General features: G+C 46.6%; 1 protein-coding gene and 1 long non-coding RNA gene across 8 annotated transcripts in view; one reads left to right on the forward strand and one right to left on the reverse strand.

The window, feature by feature from the left end:
- The first annotated feature begins 223 nt into the window (after positions 1 to 223).
- On the forward strand, positions 224 to 5947 carry LOC113901775. 5 transcript variants are annotated; one of them, XR_003513529.1, is made up of 4 exons: positions 224 to 390; positions 1580 to 1832; positions 2294 to 2357; positions 5579 to 5947. It is a non-coding gene; the product is annotated as an uncharacterized LOC113901775 (long non-coding RNA). The 5 variants fall into 5 exon arrangements; XR_003513530.1 differs by having other exon boundaries at positions 5674 to 5947; XR_003513531.1 differs by having other exon boundaries at positions 224 to 344.
- Positions 5948 to 10870: 4923 nt separating this feature from the next.
- The window catches only part of TTF1 (transcription termination factor 1), a 29387-nt gene continuing 25017 nt past the window's right edge, over positions 10871 to 15240 (reverse strand). For all 3 annotated transcript variants that reach the window (XM_027556651.1, XM_027556652.1, XM_027556653.1), the window contains 2 exons: positions 12397 to 12482; positions 10871 to 11138 (listed from right to left, as the gene is read on the reverse strand). In XM_027556651.1, the coding sequence (XP_027412452.1) occupies positions 10894 to 11138; positions 12397 to 12482 (331 nt within the window). In that variant the 3' untranslated portion in view covers positions 10871 to 10893. The remainder of the gene's footprint in view (positions 11139 to 12396; positions 12483 to 15240) is intronic.

Raw genomic sequence — 15240 nt, forward strand, 5'->3', positions numbered from 1 at the left:
CCCAACCAGAATTGAATCCGGGCCCCTTGCAGTGGAAGAGTAGAGTTCTCACCACTGGACCAGGGACCTCCCTGTAAATTGTTCTTGATAGTGGGACAGAATGTACTATGTAAAAGTGACTGTTATAAATAAGCTTTTAGGAAATGGTGGTGAGGTGTGGCAGGAGGCATTGTTGTATAGTCCTGTGATTAGGTCCAAATCTTTTACTGATCTACCACTGAACTGTGAACTTCACAAGTGTTTTCCTTTTTTTTTCCACAAGTGTTTTTAATTTTTTTATTCTTCCTGTTTCGGCTGCAGTGGGTGGCTAGAACTGCAGGAGTTGGGTCTTTCCCTTCCCCCAGGTCAGTTACGCTCTGACAATACTCTGCCTGCTAGGTTGTCCTGAAGGTAAGTTTTGTTGAGAACAGAATGCTCTGGTGTATTTCTTCTTCTCTTCCTGCTAGAGGAACAAGGGGAATTTTCTTTGGTACTGTGGGAACCTCATCAAATTCCTGGAGGTAAAACTCATAAAATAGGTGGGGGGGTGGGGAGGGGAAGGGGGGGCCTTCTCTGTGAGTCAGTGCTCCTAGAGTTTTTAACCCTCTGAGTTGTCCACAGTAGCCTGGATCTCCTGCATTGCAGGCAGATTTTTTTTACCGTCTGAGCCACCAGTGAAAGTGAAAGTCGCTCAGTCGTGTCCGACTCTTTGAGGCCCCATGCATAGTCCATGGAATTCTCCAGGCCAGAACACTGGAGTGGGTAGACGTTTTTCTCCAGGGGATCTTCCCAACCCAGGAATCGAACCCAGGTCTCCCTCATTGCAGGTGGATTCTTTAACAGCTGAGCCACCAGAATACTGGAGTGGGTAGTCTATGCCTTCTCCACCGGATCTTCCCTACCCAGGGATTGAACCAGGGTCTCCTGCATTGCAGGCGGATTCTCTACCAGCTGAGTTACCAGGAAAGTCTCCGGGCCACCAGGGAAGCTGCTGGCAATTGTAGTTCAGATTTTCTTAAGTAGAACTGGTTCCCATGGCAGCTTTCATTTGTGGGTTTCTGCTCAGGTAAATTGTCGTTCTTTGTATTTGCCTCTGTCTCTCCGGTGTTTCAGGTGGCATATTGCCCTTATTTCCTGCTCTCTTATAGATGTTAGAAGGGTTGATTTTTCAGTTGTGTGTGCATGCTGAGTCACTTCAGTCTTGTCCGACTCTTTTCAACCTCATGAACTGTAGCCCGCCAGGCTCCTCTATCCACGGAATTCTCCAGGCAAGAATACTGGAGTGGGTTGACTTTTCCTTCTCCAGTGCATGAAAGTGAAAGTGAAGTCGATCAGTTGTGTCCAACTCTTAGCGACCCCATGAACTGCAGCCTACCAGGCTCCTCCATCCATGGGATTTTCCAGGCAAGAGTATTGGAGTGGGGTGCCATTGCCTTCTCCTACTTATGACTTTAAAAGTACTTAATTTCTCCTCTTAAAAGTAAATTCTTTCCCTTCACTGTTCACCTGAAACTATCACAATATTGTTAATCAGCCATACCCCAATACAAAAAGTTCAAAAGAAAATAAAGTAAATTCTCGGACTTCCCTGGTGGTACAGAGGATGGGAGTCTGCCTGCCGATTCAGGGGACGTGCGTTCAATTACTGGTCAAGGAAGATTCCTCATTCTGTGGAGCAACTAAGCCTGTGTGCCGTAACTACTGAAGCCCGTGTGCCTAGAGCCTGTGCACCTCAACAAGAGAAGCCACCGAAACGGGAGGCCCACATACCACAAGAAGACCCAGCACAACCAAAAATGAAAATAAGTTAAATTCTTTCACGGAAGCTGTTGAGGTTTAATGCACCTGAGCAGGTACGTGTATATAAATTATGGCTCTTCTCTGAGGTTGGTCCCATGCCGGGTAGAGTTTATATGCATGAAAAGCCTTAGAATTGTACCTTAGTGAGATTCAACAGTCTCTAACTTTTCCCCCAATAATTTAGATTTCCCAATTTTATAGTTTTTTTTTTTTTTTTTAATTTTCATAGAGGACTTGCTTGTATTGAAAATTAATTATTTTATTTTGGTTGTGCTGGGTCTTCACTGCGGCTTGCCAGCTTTCTTTAGCTGCAGCAAGCAGGGGTTACTCTTCATTGAGTGGCACTGGCTTCTCATTGCAGTGGCTTTTCTTGGGGAGCATGGGCTGTAGGCATTCAGGCTTCAATAGTTGCAGCACTGGGGTTCAGTGGTCATGGCACATGGGCTTAGTTGCTCTGAGGCATGTGGCATCTTCCTGGACCAGGGATTGAACTTATGTCCCCTATCATTGGCAGTCTTCATCACTGGACCAGCAGGAAAGTCCCGAGGCCTGAGCTTTGGAGGATGCTTCAGAGTTTGGTAAGCAAATGAGGTGGGGAGGATATTCCAGGTAAAGGAAATAGCACCTGGAGAATCAGGGAGACAGGAAGGATGCTGTGTGTGAGAGCTGCTAGAGAAAAACATTGGGGACTGGGGGTGTGGAAGCTTCCCTGTTGCTCAGTTGGTAAAGAATCTACCTGTGATGCAGGAGACCCCAGTTCAATTCCTGAGTTGGGAAAATCCACTGGAGAAGGGAGAGGCTACCCATTCCAGTATTCTTGGGATTCGCTTGTGGCTCAGTTGGTAAAGAATCTGCCTGCAATGAGGGAGGCCTGGTTCGATTCCTGGGTTGGGAAGATCCCCTGGAGAAGGGAAAGGCTACCCACTCCAGTATTCTGGCCTGGAGAATTCCATGGACTGTATAGTCCATGGGGTCACAAAGAGTCAGAAATGACTGAGCGGCTTTCACTTTCTTCACTTTCTGGGAGTGTGGAATTTGGGAGAGGAGATGACTGCAAAATGTGGGCACACGCTGGATGTGGGCCTAGATTGTTAATAATGAAAGCACTGACAACACTAACTCTCATTAAGTCCTAAGCTTCAGTAAGATAGGTCCCCTTCTACAAGTGAGGGAAGGGAGGCATGGCTCACTCATATCTTGCCTCTACATAGCTAGTAACCGTAGTTGTCCAGGCCGTGTGCTTAATCAATACACCACACTGCCTGCCTGGAGACTGTGGTTACGGTCTAAGTCTTTAGCTTATAGCCGGCAGGAAAACAGCTCCACAACCACCAGGAACTGGATTCTTTCAACCAGCCAGAGGAGCAGGAGCCAGACTCCCTCCAAGAGCCTCCAGACACGAAAGCCTCCAGTCCTGCTGACATCCTGACCTCAGCCTCATTACACCCATACAAGACTTCTGACCCACAGGACAGTAAGATAATAATTTGTGTGGTTTTAGGCCACGAACCTCGGGATGATTTTTTTATGGCAGCACAGGAATTTAATATTTACATAAAATTTAAAATTTTGTTTATCACTCGTATAGAGATGGAATTGATTTTTATATATTGAACTTGTCTCTAGTAACTTTGCTTAACACATTAATTCCAATACATCTTTTATACAGTCTTTCGGATTTCCTGAGTTCACACTCAAATCATCTATGGATAATGGCCATTTTAGACCTTCATTCCCAATCCAGGTAGCTTTCACTTTCTTTCCTTCCCTGACAGCACTGACTGGCTAAGGCTGAGAAGAGTTGAGTGTAGGAATCCTTCTCTTTCTTTATCTCAAAGCGAAACATTTCAGTGTGTTGCCTTTAAGAATAATGTTGGCTGCAGGTTTTTGCAGATAACCTTTTGCAGATAACCTTTACCAGTTTGAGGTGGTTGCCGTCTATTCTTATTGGTTGGAGCTGGAATTTATCAAGTGCAATTTCCTTATTTTTTGCCCCCACATGTAGCTTTTATTCGGAGAAGGCAATGGCACCCCACTCCAGTACTCTTGCCTGGAAAATCCCATGGACGGAGGAGCCTCATAGGCTCCAGTCCATGGGGTCGCAAAGAGTCGGAACGACTGAGCGACTTCACTTTCACTTTTCACTTTCATGCATTGGAGAAGGAAATTGCGACCCACTCCAGTGTTCTTGCCTGGAGAATCCCAGGGACAGAGGAGCCTGGTGGTCTGCTGTCTATGGGATCCCACAGAGTCGGACACGACTGAAGCGACTTAGCAGCAGCAGCAGCAGCTTTTATTCTTCATTAACATGGTGAATTGTACTGATGGGTTTCCTTAAATTTTTATTTCATTTATTTTTTTGTGGAGCGAGGGGAATGGGAGCCTGGAAAGATAAGATTGTGCAGAACCTTCATAGACAACGACATAGAGTTTGAACATTATCCACAAGTGCAGCGAGAAGTCATTTCAAAGGTTCTGAACAGAGTGATGCCATGACCAATTTTGCAGCTGTAGAGTCTAGCTTGAAAAAGGACCAGTAGTGAATGCAGGGAGGTCAGTATATGTCATACAAAGAGGGTGATGCCCAAGATTAAGGTAGCTGGTGGAGGCACACCTCAGGTGCAGGTCAGTGTTTGGAAGCAGAAGTGATGGGGCTTGCTAATGGGCTGACTGTGGAGGTAGTGGGGGAAGGTGCACACAGCAAGGACGGATCCTCCTAGGTTCCTGACTGGAGCAGTGCAGTGAACAGTGACACCACCAGCAGCAGTGAGAAAGGCTGGGAGCGGGTGAGACTCTGAGGTGTGTGTAGACAGCTACAAAGCTGTTTGTAACATGTCAAAGTGAGGTGTAAGATGCTTAAGTGGAGATGGCAGGTAGGCAGGTAAATTTTGTAGCTTGGGGTTTGTGGGAGAATCTGACCTCTAACTACACATTTCAGAGCCATCAGCCTATAGATGTTATTTTAAGGCATTGGGAGACTGTGAAGAGCCCCCCAAAGCCTCCAGGAACATGAACAATTAGAAGTTGAGGGCAGTGGGAGGAGTGTAGCAGAAAGTGCTATTTGATTCTGTATACGTAGAATCAAAGGTGGCTCGAAGGATCCAGAATAGGTGTTATTCAGTCACCAAGTCATGTGCGACTCTTCGCCACCCCAGGGACTGCAGCATGCCAGGCTTCCCTGTCCTTCACCATCTCCCAGAGTATGCTCACACTCATGTCCATCGAGTCAGTGATGCCATTCAACCGTCTCATCCGATGTCATCTGCTTCTCCTCCAGGATAGATGATGAAACTGACAATTTAGAAGAGTCAGCAAATGTTCGAAATCTCTAAGATAAAGGAGACAGACTGAAGGGCTCAGGTAGAGGGACTCAGCTTGCAGTAGGAGGAATGAGTATAGATGAAGGCACGGTTGACTGGTTGGTGTAGGGGAGAGGGAATTGATGGACAATGGCTTCAATTTTCTCAATGAACCGAGGAAAGAACAGAGGAGGGACATGGGAGAGTTGAATATACAGAATAGCTGATGCAGGTCAAAGAACAGCAAGCCTGTCAGAGGGTTGCTGATAACACTGGGTCCTTTCAAGGTTTAGTCATTCAACCAGCTCAGTTGTGTGATTTTCTTCTAGGAATACTTGGCTCTTGTGGTGCAAGTAGAAGGCAGATGGAAGGACTCACCCAGGTCTTGTTCAGAAGGGAGGGATTGTCACGATGAAGCTGTGGATAGGCTAGGAGTGGGCTGATGGATCAATGGATTATTTGATGAGGTTGAGGAATTATAATTGTGGTGTGTATTTCAGGAGGTGCATTTGAAAACGTGTTCAGGAAGTGCTAGATTGTGTGGCCTCCAGGAAAACAGGCACCAAGTCTGTGTGGTTCCCTCTTGCATCTTTAGCTCCGAACAGGGCCTGGCTCACAGCACAAGTGGCCGATGATGTTTGCTGAACTGAAAGCAGTGTTCCGAGGAGAATGGACACCCTGCTCCTGCAACGACACCCATCGCATGCCTCCTTTGTGCTGTGGTCCTGACGTCCTCGTTAGACAATGAAGTCTACAAATCAAGATAAACAGCTGAAAGTCATGCTTATTCAAAGTGCTCAGTGGCCAAGAACAGGGTCAAGAATGCAAATAAATGCAGTCAAGACTATTAAAAGTTTTATTTGTTCCAATGTCTTTTGTTAGGTCATTTTTCTTTACCTCTGTTCAATTTCTGAGTCTACTCCTCAGAGTAGTACAGGTTTCCTCTTCTGCCCTTTTTCTCACTCTGAATGGGGTTGTTCATTTCATGGCTCCAACTTGCACCCTGGTGGAGTTAACGTACCAACTCATCGCTGTCGTGTGGCTTTTTCTTCTCTCTCCATGCTGTGGACGGGGGTCTCCTCGAATGGTCCCTGTCGGTCCTACAAAGTCTACACATTCAAACCAAACTCAGGGTTTTCCCTTTTCTCTCCTCTCAGACGTGCGTTTGACAAATATAGTCTAGCCGTCCCGTCTCTGTCTTCCAGATTTCTGGATCTTTATATGCAAAAAGGGTGTTTGGCAAAGGTAAGATTTTTTGGAGGGGGGGTGGAGGGGCATGGAGCTAGGGATGAGAAAAAATTAAAAAACTAAACTTTCACAAAGTGCCCAAGTTTATCGGGTCAAATCCACAGCACAGGTAATGACCCACACTCCTGCACGTATGGGTTGCTTTCTCTGAGTCCATTGACCTCTTCTGCTATATTGCGACCCTGGTTTTCTGTTGGGCCGTTTCCCCTTTCAGTCACATAGGCATGCTGAGCTCCAGAAAGGACCCAGGTAGGTTGAAGACCATCCTGATTTCCTGGCTGCGGTGATGGCTCAGAGTTGGGCACGAGCTCTAACTTGGGCACTGGGAACAAAAGCCAGGATTTGAGCAATGGCTCTTGTTCTCTTCTTTGAATGGCACCCTCTATTTAAATAGTAAGAATGCTATAACATGGGGCTCCATGAAGGCATCCTTGGGGCAAAAGGGGCCCCCATTGTGTGGACTGAAGACAAAGTGGACTCTGGAGAAGGGAGAGCCTAGAATCAGCAAGAACACACGTTTTGAGGATGCTGAGTAACTGGACCTATCCTCTCCCTCTGGACTTCCAGTCTTGAGAGTTCCCAAATCCCTTTGGTCTACCTGAGTCTGATTTTCTGGCATTTTCAGATTGAGAGTTCTAGCCCCAAAACTCAACAGTCCCACTGCCTGGAGAGACCCACTGTCAGCACTTCGGGTTTCATTCCTCCTATACATTTTAATGCATCTGTATTTACACAATTTTCTTTTACTGGTAACAAAATTAAGAAAATATATGTACCTTTCTGAATGAAATACAGAAAGTACTTCATTCAGTATTTTAGATGATAATACTATTCACCTTTTATGTTAACCAAATCTATCATCATTTTTAATTACTGCCTAATATTCCATTCTCAATGGACAGGAGTTTTGAGCAAACTCTGGGAGACAGTGAAGGTCAGGGAAGTCTGGCATGCTGCAGTCCATGGGGTCACAAAGAGTTGGACATGACTTAGAGACTGAAGAGTATTTGATTCGAGGAATATACCGTAATACAGTGAATTTCCTCTAAGGAACACTCATTTCTAGGTTTCATATTGTAAATCTGCCAGTCTTTTACACTTGTTCTACTTTCTCTTTAGGTCCTAGCAGCACAATTGCTGCATCACAGAATATGTACATTCTTTTTTCCCCGTATTTTTTGGAGCATTTACTGGGTGTCAGGCACTGTTGTGAGCACTTTCCCTTGTGACCTTATTTAATCCAACAGTCTTCTAAGGCAGGTGCCACTCTCCCCATTTTACACATAAGAAAACTAAAGCGGCAAAAGGTTAAGGGCCTTGACCACAGTCACGCACTTAGGAAAGCGCCAACTAGGCTTTGGATTCAGGCCCTTCAGACGCCAAAGCCCAAGTGCTCTTTTCCACGTGCAGCAGCTGGCAGGCCTGTTCCCCACTGGGGCCCAGGGTAGAACTCTGGCCTCCCCAAGGGCTGACTAGAACCTCTTCCCAATTACCCACAGCCCTGCAGGGCCTGAGTCAGTGCATCGAGCACTGGTGGTCTTGAAGCCCTGCATATAGAGCCTGTACCTCTGAATCTGCTGGGGTTTCCAGTACAGGGGAGAGAGCTGGCAGGGCAGGAGTTTCCTGTTGCTGTCATCACAAATTGCTGCACACTTAGTGGCTTTAAATGATGCAAATGAGTATATTACAGTTCTGCAGGTTGGAAGTCTGACATGGGTCTCTAAAATCAAGGTGTCATCAAGGCTGTGTTCCCCCTTAGCATGCTGGGGAAGAATTCACTTCCTCACCTTTCCCAGTTCCTAGAGGCCTCCTGTATTCCTTGGCTGGTGCCCTCTTCATCTTCAAAGACAGACACAGCAGATCCGGACCTTCTGGTGTTGCTCCACCTGACTCTACTTCCTTCATCCTTTCTCTTCTCTGACTCTCTGGGACTTCCTGGGTTGCTTCCGAGGCCTGCTGCAGGGAGGGCTCAGAGAGCTGCCTCCTTGTCCTTCTTTGCAGTATAAGATTCCAGTCCCACCACTACCTAGGGGGCAAAAGTGGTCTTGGGTGGCACTCTATGCCAGGCACCATGCGTGGCTTTGCAGTTTCTGGAGGACACAGCAGAACTGGCCTTGGCCCCCAGCATTGGTTCACATTCTTTGTCTGCTGCACAGTGGACATCCCACCTGGCTTTTCTTGGTCTCCCTGAAGGCGTCCTGCCCCCAGAGGACCTGTTTAGACACTCAGAATATGTACATTCTTAAGGCTCTGATGTATTCTACCACATTGTCCTCCAGAAGTGAAAGTCGCTCAGTGTGTCCAGCTCTTTGCAACCCCAAGGACTATACAGTCCATGGAATTCTCCAGGCCAGAATACTGGAGTGGGTAGCCCTTCCCTTCTCCAGGGGATCTTCCCAACCCAGGAATAGAACCCAGGTCTCCCACATTGAAGGCTGATTCTTTACCAGCTGAACCACAAGGGAAGTCATATTCCCATCAGCATGAAGATTGGTATGTTTGACAGACAGGAGGAGGTGACTAGGGCAAAATGCTTGTTATATGGAAAATCCTCACTTGTTTCCTGAATGTTTATTGTCTGTTGTGTGTACAACATGGTGATAGGTCTGGGGATATACTGTAAAGAAAGCTGAGCGCCGAAGAATTGATGCTTTTGAACTGTGGTGTTGGAGAAGACTCTTGAGAGTGCCTTGGACTGCAAAGAGATCCAACCAGTCCATCCTAAAGGAGATCAGTCCTGGGTGTTCATTGGAAGGACTGATGCTGAAGCTGAAACTCCAATACTTTGGCCACCTGATGCGAAGAGCTGACTCATCTGAAAAGACCCTGATGCTGGGAAAGATTGAAGGTGGGAAGAGAAGGGGACGACAGAGGATGAGATGGTTGTATGGCATCATAGACTCAATGGACACGAGTTTGGATAAACTCTGGGAGTTGGTGATGGATAGGGAGGCCTGGTGTGCTGCGGTTCATGGGGTTGCAAAGAGTCGGACACAACTGAGCGACTGAAGTGAACTGAACTGAACTGAGGACTCCTAAACTCGTTCTCTGTATTCTTCCTTCTCCCATGATGGCAAGTTTGGGAGAATGTCTAGCTCTGTGGATGCGTTAACCAACATCGCATATCATGGTGCCACATAAACAACATCAGAGAATCCTCAGGGGAGGGGGTGTCGCATCTCGGCACAGAGGGGGACATCACGGCATGCGATGCTATTCACCCACACCTCCTTTTCTATGTTCTCCCCTGTACAGACGAGGCTAGAAGCCTGGGAACTTGATTGCCCTCGCCAGCAGGGTTCTGCTAAGGGGCCACCCATGGAAGGCACTCGTGGGAGGCTAGGCTAGGAGGGAGGCAGAAGCCGTTGTGTTCTAAGCAGACACAGGTGCACAGGCTCCTGCAGCAGCAGACAGCCCAGAGCCTGCAAAGTCAGCACCAGGGCATGTTCACCTGGGCCGCTGGGGGCTGCAGCCGCTTCCCCTCAGTTCCCCATCGCTGGGCAGTTCAGCCTCGCTCCCGTTTGCCCCTTTGTCCTGTGAACAATTTCATAACCTAAATCCCTATACTGAATTCTCTGTTTGAAATATCTAGAGCGGTTTGCTTTCCAGATTGATGGACTAGCCCAATATTAAAATTACCTTTCAGCTTCCATCAGGTATGGGTTGTGACCGAGACCCAGACAGCATCTGTCAGTAAGTCTAACGGAGGCAGTTTTTTCCAGAAGCAGTGGAAGAGACTGCTGGCTGGTTTGTTTTTTCCAGTTAAACAGCAGGTGAATTCTGTAACTGGCTTTGAAAGGGCCAGTTTTATGGACAACACCTGTCTTAACACTAGACTCACACATAGGAAGATGAGATACACCCACCGTGACGGGCACACGGGAACTGAAACTGAGCTGCGGAAACACAAACCTCCCTGTACCACTTACCTAATACACACACAGAACATACATCTAAACAACTGAAAAACAGAAAGCAAAATGGCATGCACTAACAAAACGTTAACGTTCTTTTCTTGCCGAGTGTACATACAGCTGAATCCACACCATGAAGATGCTCACTGGAGGAATTCCATGGCGGTCCAGTGGCTGGGATTCTGTGCTTTCATTGCCCAGGGCCTGGGTTCAGTAAGTGGTCAGGAAACTAAGACCCCAAAAGTTGCACGGTGCAGCCAAAAAAAATAAAGAAAGAGAGAAAATGTTCTTCAGACGTAACTGCCTTGTTGACATTAGAAAGATCTGGGACCCTGCTGTTTTGCGAAAACCATTCAAAATCAAAGTGCTAGTCACTCAGTCGTGTCTGACTCTGCAATCCCATAGACTGTAGCCCGCCAGGCTCCTCTGTCCATGGGATTTCCTAGGCAAGAAACTGGAGTGGGTTGCCATTCCCTTCTCCAGGGGATCTTCTTGACACAATGGCACAGAAATATTAAATCAACCCATACACTCACCTTTCTTTTCACATTCAGATAGACTTGAATATGAAATGTGAAACAATGTTTAAATGTCCAGAATGTAAGTTACCATTTTCAGACCCTTCTTTAGTAAAATCAATAGTGAAAATATCTTTATTGACATCTATAAATAAAACCAAACCTAGAAAAATGGACAAGAGAGAGTAACAGTTGCTTAACTTTTTCATCTCTGTCTTCTCCCTCACTGTCGTCATCATCATAATAAAAGATGTCTCGAAACAGGAAGATAGGCTTAGGGGCTGCTGGAGCCTGGATCTCAGTCCCTTTTTTCTCCATCTTCTTCTCCAACTTCTCTTTAAGCAGCGGGAGACTAGTCTCATAAAGGTAGTCTATGATCTCTAAAGAAAAGAGATTGAATCTTGAGATGGTCTGACGATGCCTCTTTTCAAAGTCAAGGACAGAGGGTACTTACGATGACAATGTATCGCTCCTGGCTTTACTGTGTGCCAAGACCCAGCTCTTACTGGTTCACTCACAGCCCCTCGTCCAACCCGCTAAAAACTCCTATGACGGGGTAGGCACTATTGTTCACCCGTTTTTCAAATGAGGCATAAAGACATTATGTAACTTGCCCGAAGTCATGGAGTCAGGAGGGTAAAGTCAGATTCAAGCCCAGGAAGCGGGGTCTGCTGAATGCAGGAAGCATTCGTCACACACTACAAAGCAGAGCATCACTCAAGCCAGCAGCTCCCAAACGCTGATGCTGGGCAGGGTACCGGCGACTCTGCTGTGAGTTTGTTAGAGAACAACCTTGCCTGTGGACCCAGCCCAGACACGAGGATGCACCGTATCTGCGGTAAAGCCCAGGGTACGTCCCCTACATAGGAAGCCTCAAGCTGAGAACTTCCAAGATACGAGTATGTGTTTGCACCTCCAATTACGTGCGTCAGTTCGCGTGTCTGGTGTGCCCTGTCGCAGGGGCGCATCCCCTACAGGTGGCTCTGCTTTGTGTACTTTACACACACTGCTTACTCTCCTGGTCCAGGTTTGAGAATTACATGTGGAAATCACTCACAAAAGGCTTCAGAGAAAGAGCTGGGCGCATCCAGTTGTCTGTGAAACAGTGTGTGTGCAGGCATGTGGTGTGAGCGTGTGTATGTGAGCGTAAGGTGTGTGCAACCCAGGATCACTCACGGTTACATGTCAAGTGCTTGCCAAGTGCCCGGCACCCTGGTGACCACATTTTACAAGTCTGTTAGCTCTTCTAGTACATTCAAAAAAAGATGGGGTTGCATGCGTGTGTGTTCATTTGCTCGGTTGTGTCTGACTCTCTGCGACCCCATGGACTGTAGCTTGCTAGGCTCCTCTGTCTAGGCTCCTCTGTCCGTGTGATTTTCCAGGCAAGAATACTGGAACTGGTTGCCCTTTCCTTCTCCAGGGGATCTTCGCTACCCAAGGATTGAACCAATGTCTCCTGCATTGGCAGGCAGGTTCTGTACCACTGAGCTGCCAGAGAAGTCCCAGGCAGGGGTTATAATTTGTCAGTTTTCACATTTGAAAAATCCGAGGTTCCCAGAAGTCACCTGCCCAAGGTCACACGACCAATGTGTGCCCACATGTGCTGTTTTTAACTATTCAAATACTGAAAACACTGACCTGGGAAAGTCTTCTTCTGCCAAAAGGGAACGCAGGTAGCTTTTAGTTTATAAAATTTAGTCTGGACGTAAGATGGGGGAACATCCCTTTAGAAAGGAAAAGGTGTAAAAAAGTTAGTGGCAGTTCAAAATAACTCATTCCAGTCCTGTGTACTAAACGCGCTGATTAAGGAAGGGGTGGTTTACAGACACAAGTAGCTTTCTTAATCCTCGTGTCTGCACATGTGTGAGAAAAATAAGACATATGAAAAGCTACTGTCCACATAAACACACACATACGAAAGGAAGCAAAACAGCAGTGCAGTAAGATGAATTCTGTCCAAACTAGAATAAACTACCAGAAAGGAAGACAAGCTGCGATACCAGTGTGCACGGGCTGATGCTTACGCGTCCCCAGCCTGGCTCTCTGCTTGCCACAGAGCAGCCATGAGCCTCACCACCGCTCTGCGAGGGGGCTCCGACTCTGAGCCCTCACTTTGGAGATGGGGAAACCGAGGCACAGAGAGCCAGCCAAGGTTTTACAGCTGTGAAGGGCAAGGGCTGGAACGTCGCTTGGGTCCATTCCAAATTCTATACTTTTTTGGCTATCAGATAGATTTTTTTTTAAATTGAAGTTAATTTATAATATTACGTTTCAAGTGTGCAGCAAAGTGATTCAGTCACACACAGTCCACACATTCTTTCCTCAGATTTTTCCCATTATAGATTAGTATAGGATACTGAGTATAGTTCCCTGTGCTATACAGTAGGTCCTTGTCGTTTATTTTATATAGTTGTATATATATGTTAATCCCACCTCCTAATTCATCCCCTCACCCCTTCCCATTCCCCTTTGGTAACCATAAATCTGTTTTCTATGTCCACGAGTCCATTTCTGTTCATAAGTAAGTTCATTTGTATCATTCTTTTAGATTCCACATGTACGTGATATCACATGATATGTGTCTTTGACTTATTGCACTTAACTACGATAATCTCTAGGTCCATCTATGTGGCTACAAATGGCATTATTCACAAGTCCTACACTCTTTACTACAGTTAGGATAACTATGTATTTGTCACGATGCAAAGGCAGGTGTCTGGATTTTTAATTTTGCAAAGCTAAAGAAAGTGGACACTTACGGTGTGCTGGTGAGTCAAATTCATTTTCCACTTACAATAGGCAGGATGGAAACAACCAAATCTTAAAAACTTTTTTTAATTGAAAATTCACTAATGTCACTTCCTGGGCATGTGAAAGTGAAAGTCGCTCAGTTGTGTCCAACTCTTTGCGACCCCACAGACTATATAGTCTGAGGAATTCTCCAGGCCAGAATACTGGAGTGGGTAGCCTTTCCCTTCTCCAGGGGATCTTCCCAAACCCAGGGACTGAACCCAGGTCTCCCAAATTGCAGGTGGACTCTTTACCAGCTGAGCCACAAAGGAAGCCCTCCTGGGCATGTCTTCCCCTTTAAACCATAAAAGTGTGACATATTTGTTTTGACAATTAGCTAATCTAGATGTTATATGATTAGTGGGAATAATTTGGTCTGCTACACACGTGGAAGACAGCTGGGCTCTTTATACCTCTTTGCGGCAGCGGCGGCGCGCCGAGCACACACTATGCACCACACACTGTCCCCTTCAGTCCTGATTACGGACGCGTTCAACCACCCCGCAAACGAGGAACGGTGGTGCGGAGACCAGCGAGGGGACCGCCTGACGAAGGCCAGCTAAATACCAAGCAGAGTTCCAGGACTTGACGCCCAGTCTGTCTGACTGCAGAGGCCAAGTTCTAGGCCATCTGGAAAACCTTCCTTCTTCCCACGGTGCCCTGTGCCAGACTGCTCTGCAGATCAAAGCTTGGGCTTCAAGAAGTAACATTTTCAAATGAAGTGGGTGTTACATCTCATTAGGCAGGGATGCTGTCTTTAAAATCCTGCCTAAGTAATTCATGAGGGAGGCTTCAAGAACCTGAGGAGACCAAACTTTCAATTTAATTATTTTCACTGTTTTAATTTATTATTAAAACTTTGAGAACGTTCTACTTCCAACAGTATTTGACTGGATGCCATGATGTCTATTTTATAGCTTTGAGATTCCTAAATCTCTTTTTTCTTCTTTTTAATCTTTTGGCCATGCTGCACAGCATGTAGGATCTTAGTTCCCCGACCAAGGATCAAACCCACACCCCCTGCATTGGCAGTGTGGACTCTTAACCACTGCACCTCTAGGGAAGTCCTGAGATTTCTAAATCTTAACCAGAACATTCAATATTTAAGTATATAATTCTACCTAAAATCACTAAAAATCCACTTTAAGAAATGTGATTTGAGGCAATGTTGCAAGATACCCAAACACCTATTGGAAAAGTCAGGGTTTTTCAAAAGTGGTTTGATATGGCAAAGGGAGAGATGTGTCCACATGAATACTTCTTGGAGTGGGAGTTGGTGGGGTGCACGGCAGGATCTCCTTCCTTCAAAGCCCCTGACACCTCCCCCTTAGGGACCCACCAGCTGAAGAGCAGACGGCGTGCTGCTGAGATGAGCGAGAAGGAAAGGCAAGGGTTTGGAAGCATGGGCGCGTGTGGCTCTTGCCAGGGCTGCCGCTGCATGATTCCAACGGTAAGTAAAAGCCAGCAGCCAAACCGACTGTGCCTTGTCCGTAATCCTCAGATGTGAATAACCGACCACTACGCCTTATGTTTGAGACTCCAGTACTTTGGCCACCTGATGCGAAGAACTGACTCATCTGAAAAGACCCTGATGCTGGGAAAGACTGAAGGTGGGAGGAGAAGGGGACGACAGAGGATGAGACGGTTGGATGGCATCACCGACTCAATGGACATGAGTTTGGGTCAACTCTG

The sequence above is a fragment of the Bos indicus x Bos taurus genome, chromosome 11, assembly GCF_003369695.1.
Source record: "Bos indicus x Bos taurus breed Angus x Brahman F1 hybrid chromosome 11, Bos_hybrid_MaternalHap_v2.0, whole genome shotgun sequence".
NCBI lineage: Eukaryota > Metazoa > Chordata > Mammalia > Artiodactyla > Bovidae > Bos > Bos indicus x Bos taurus.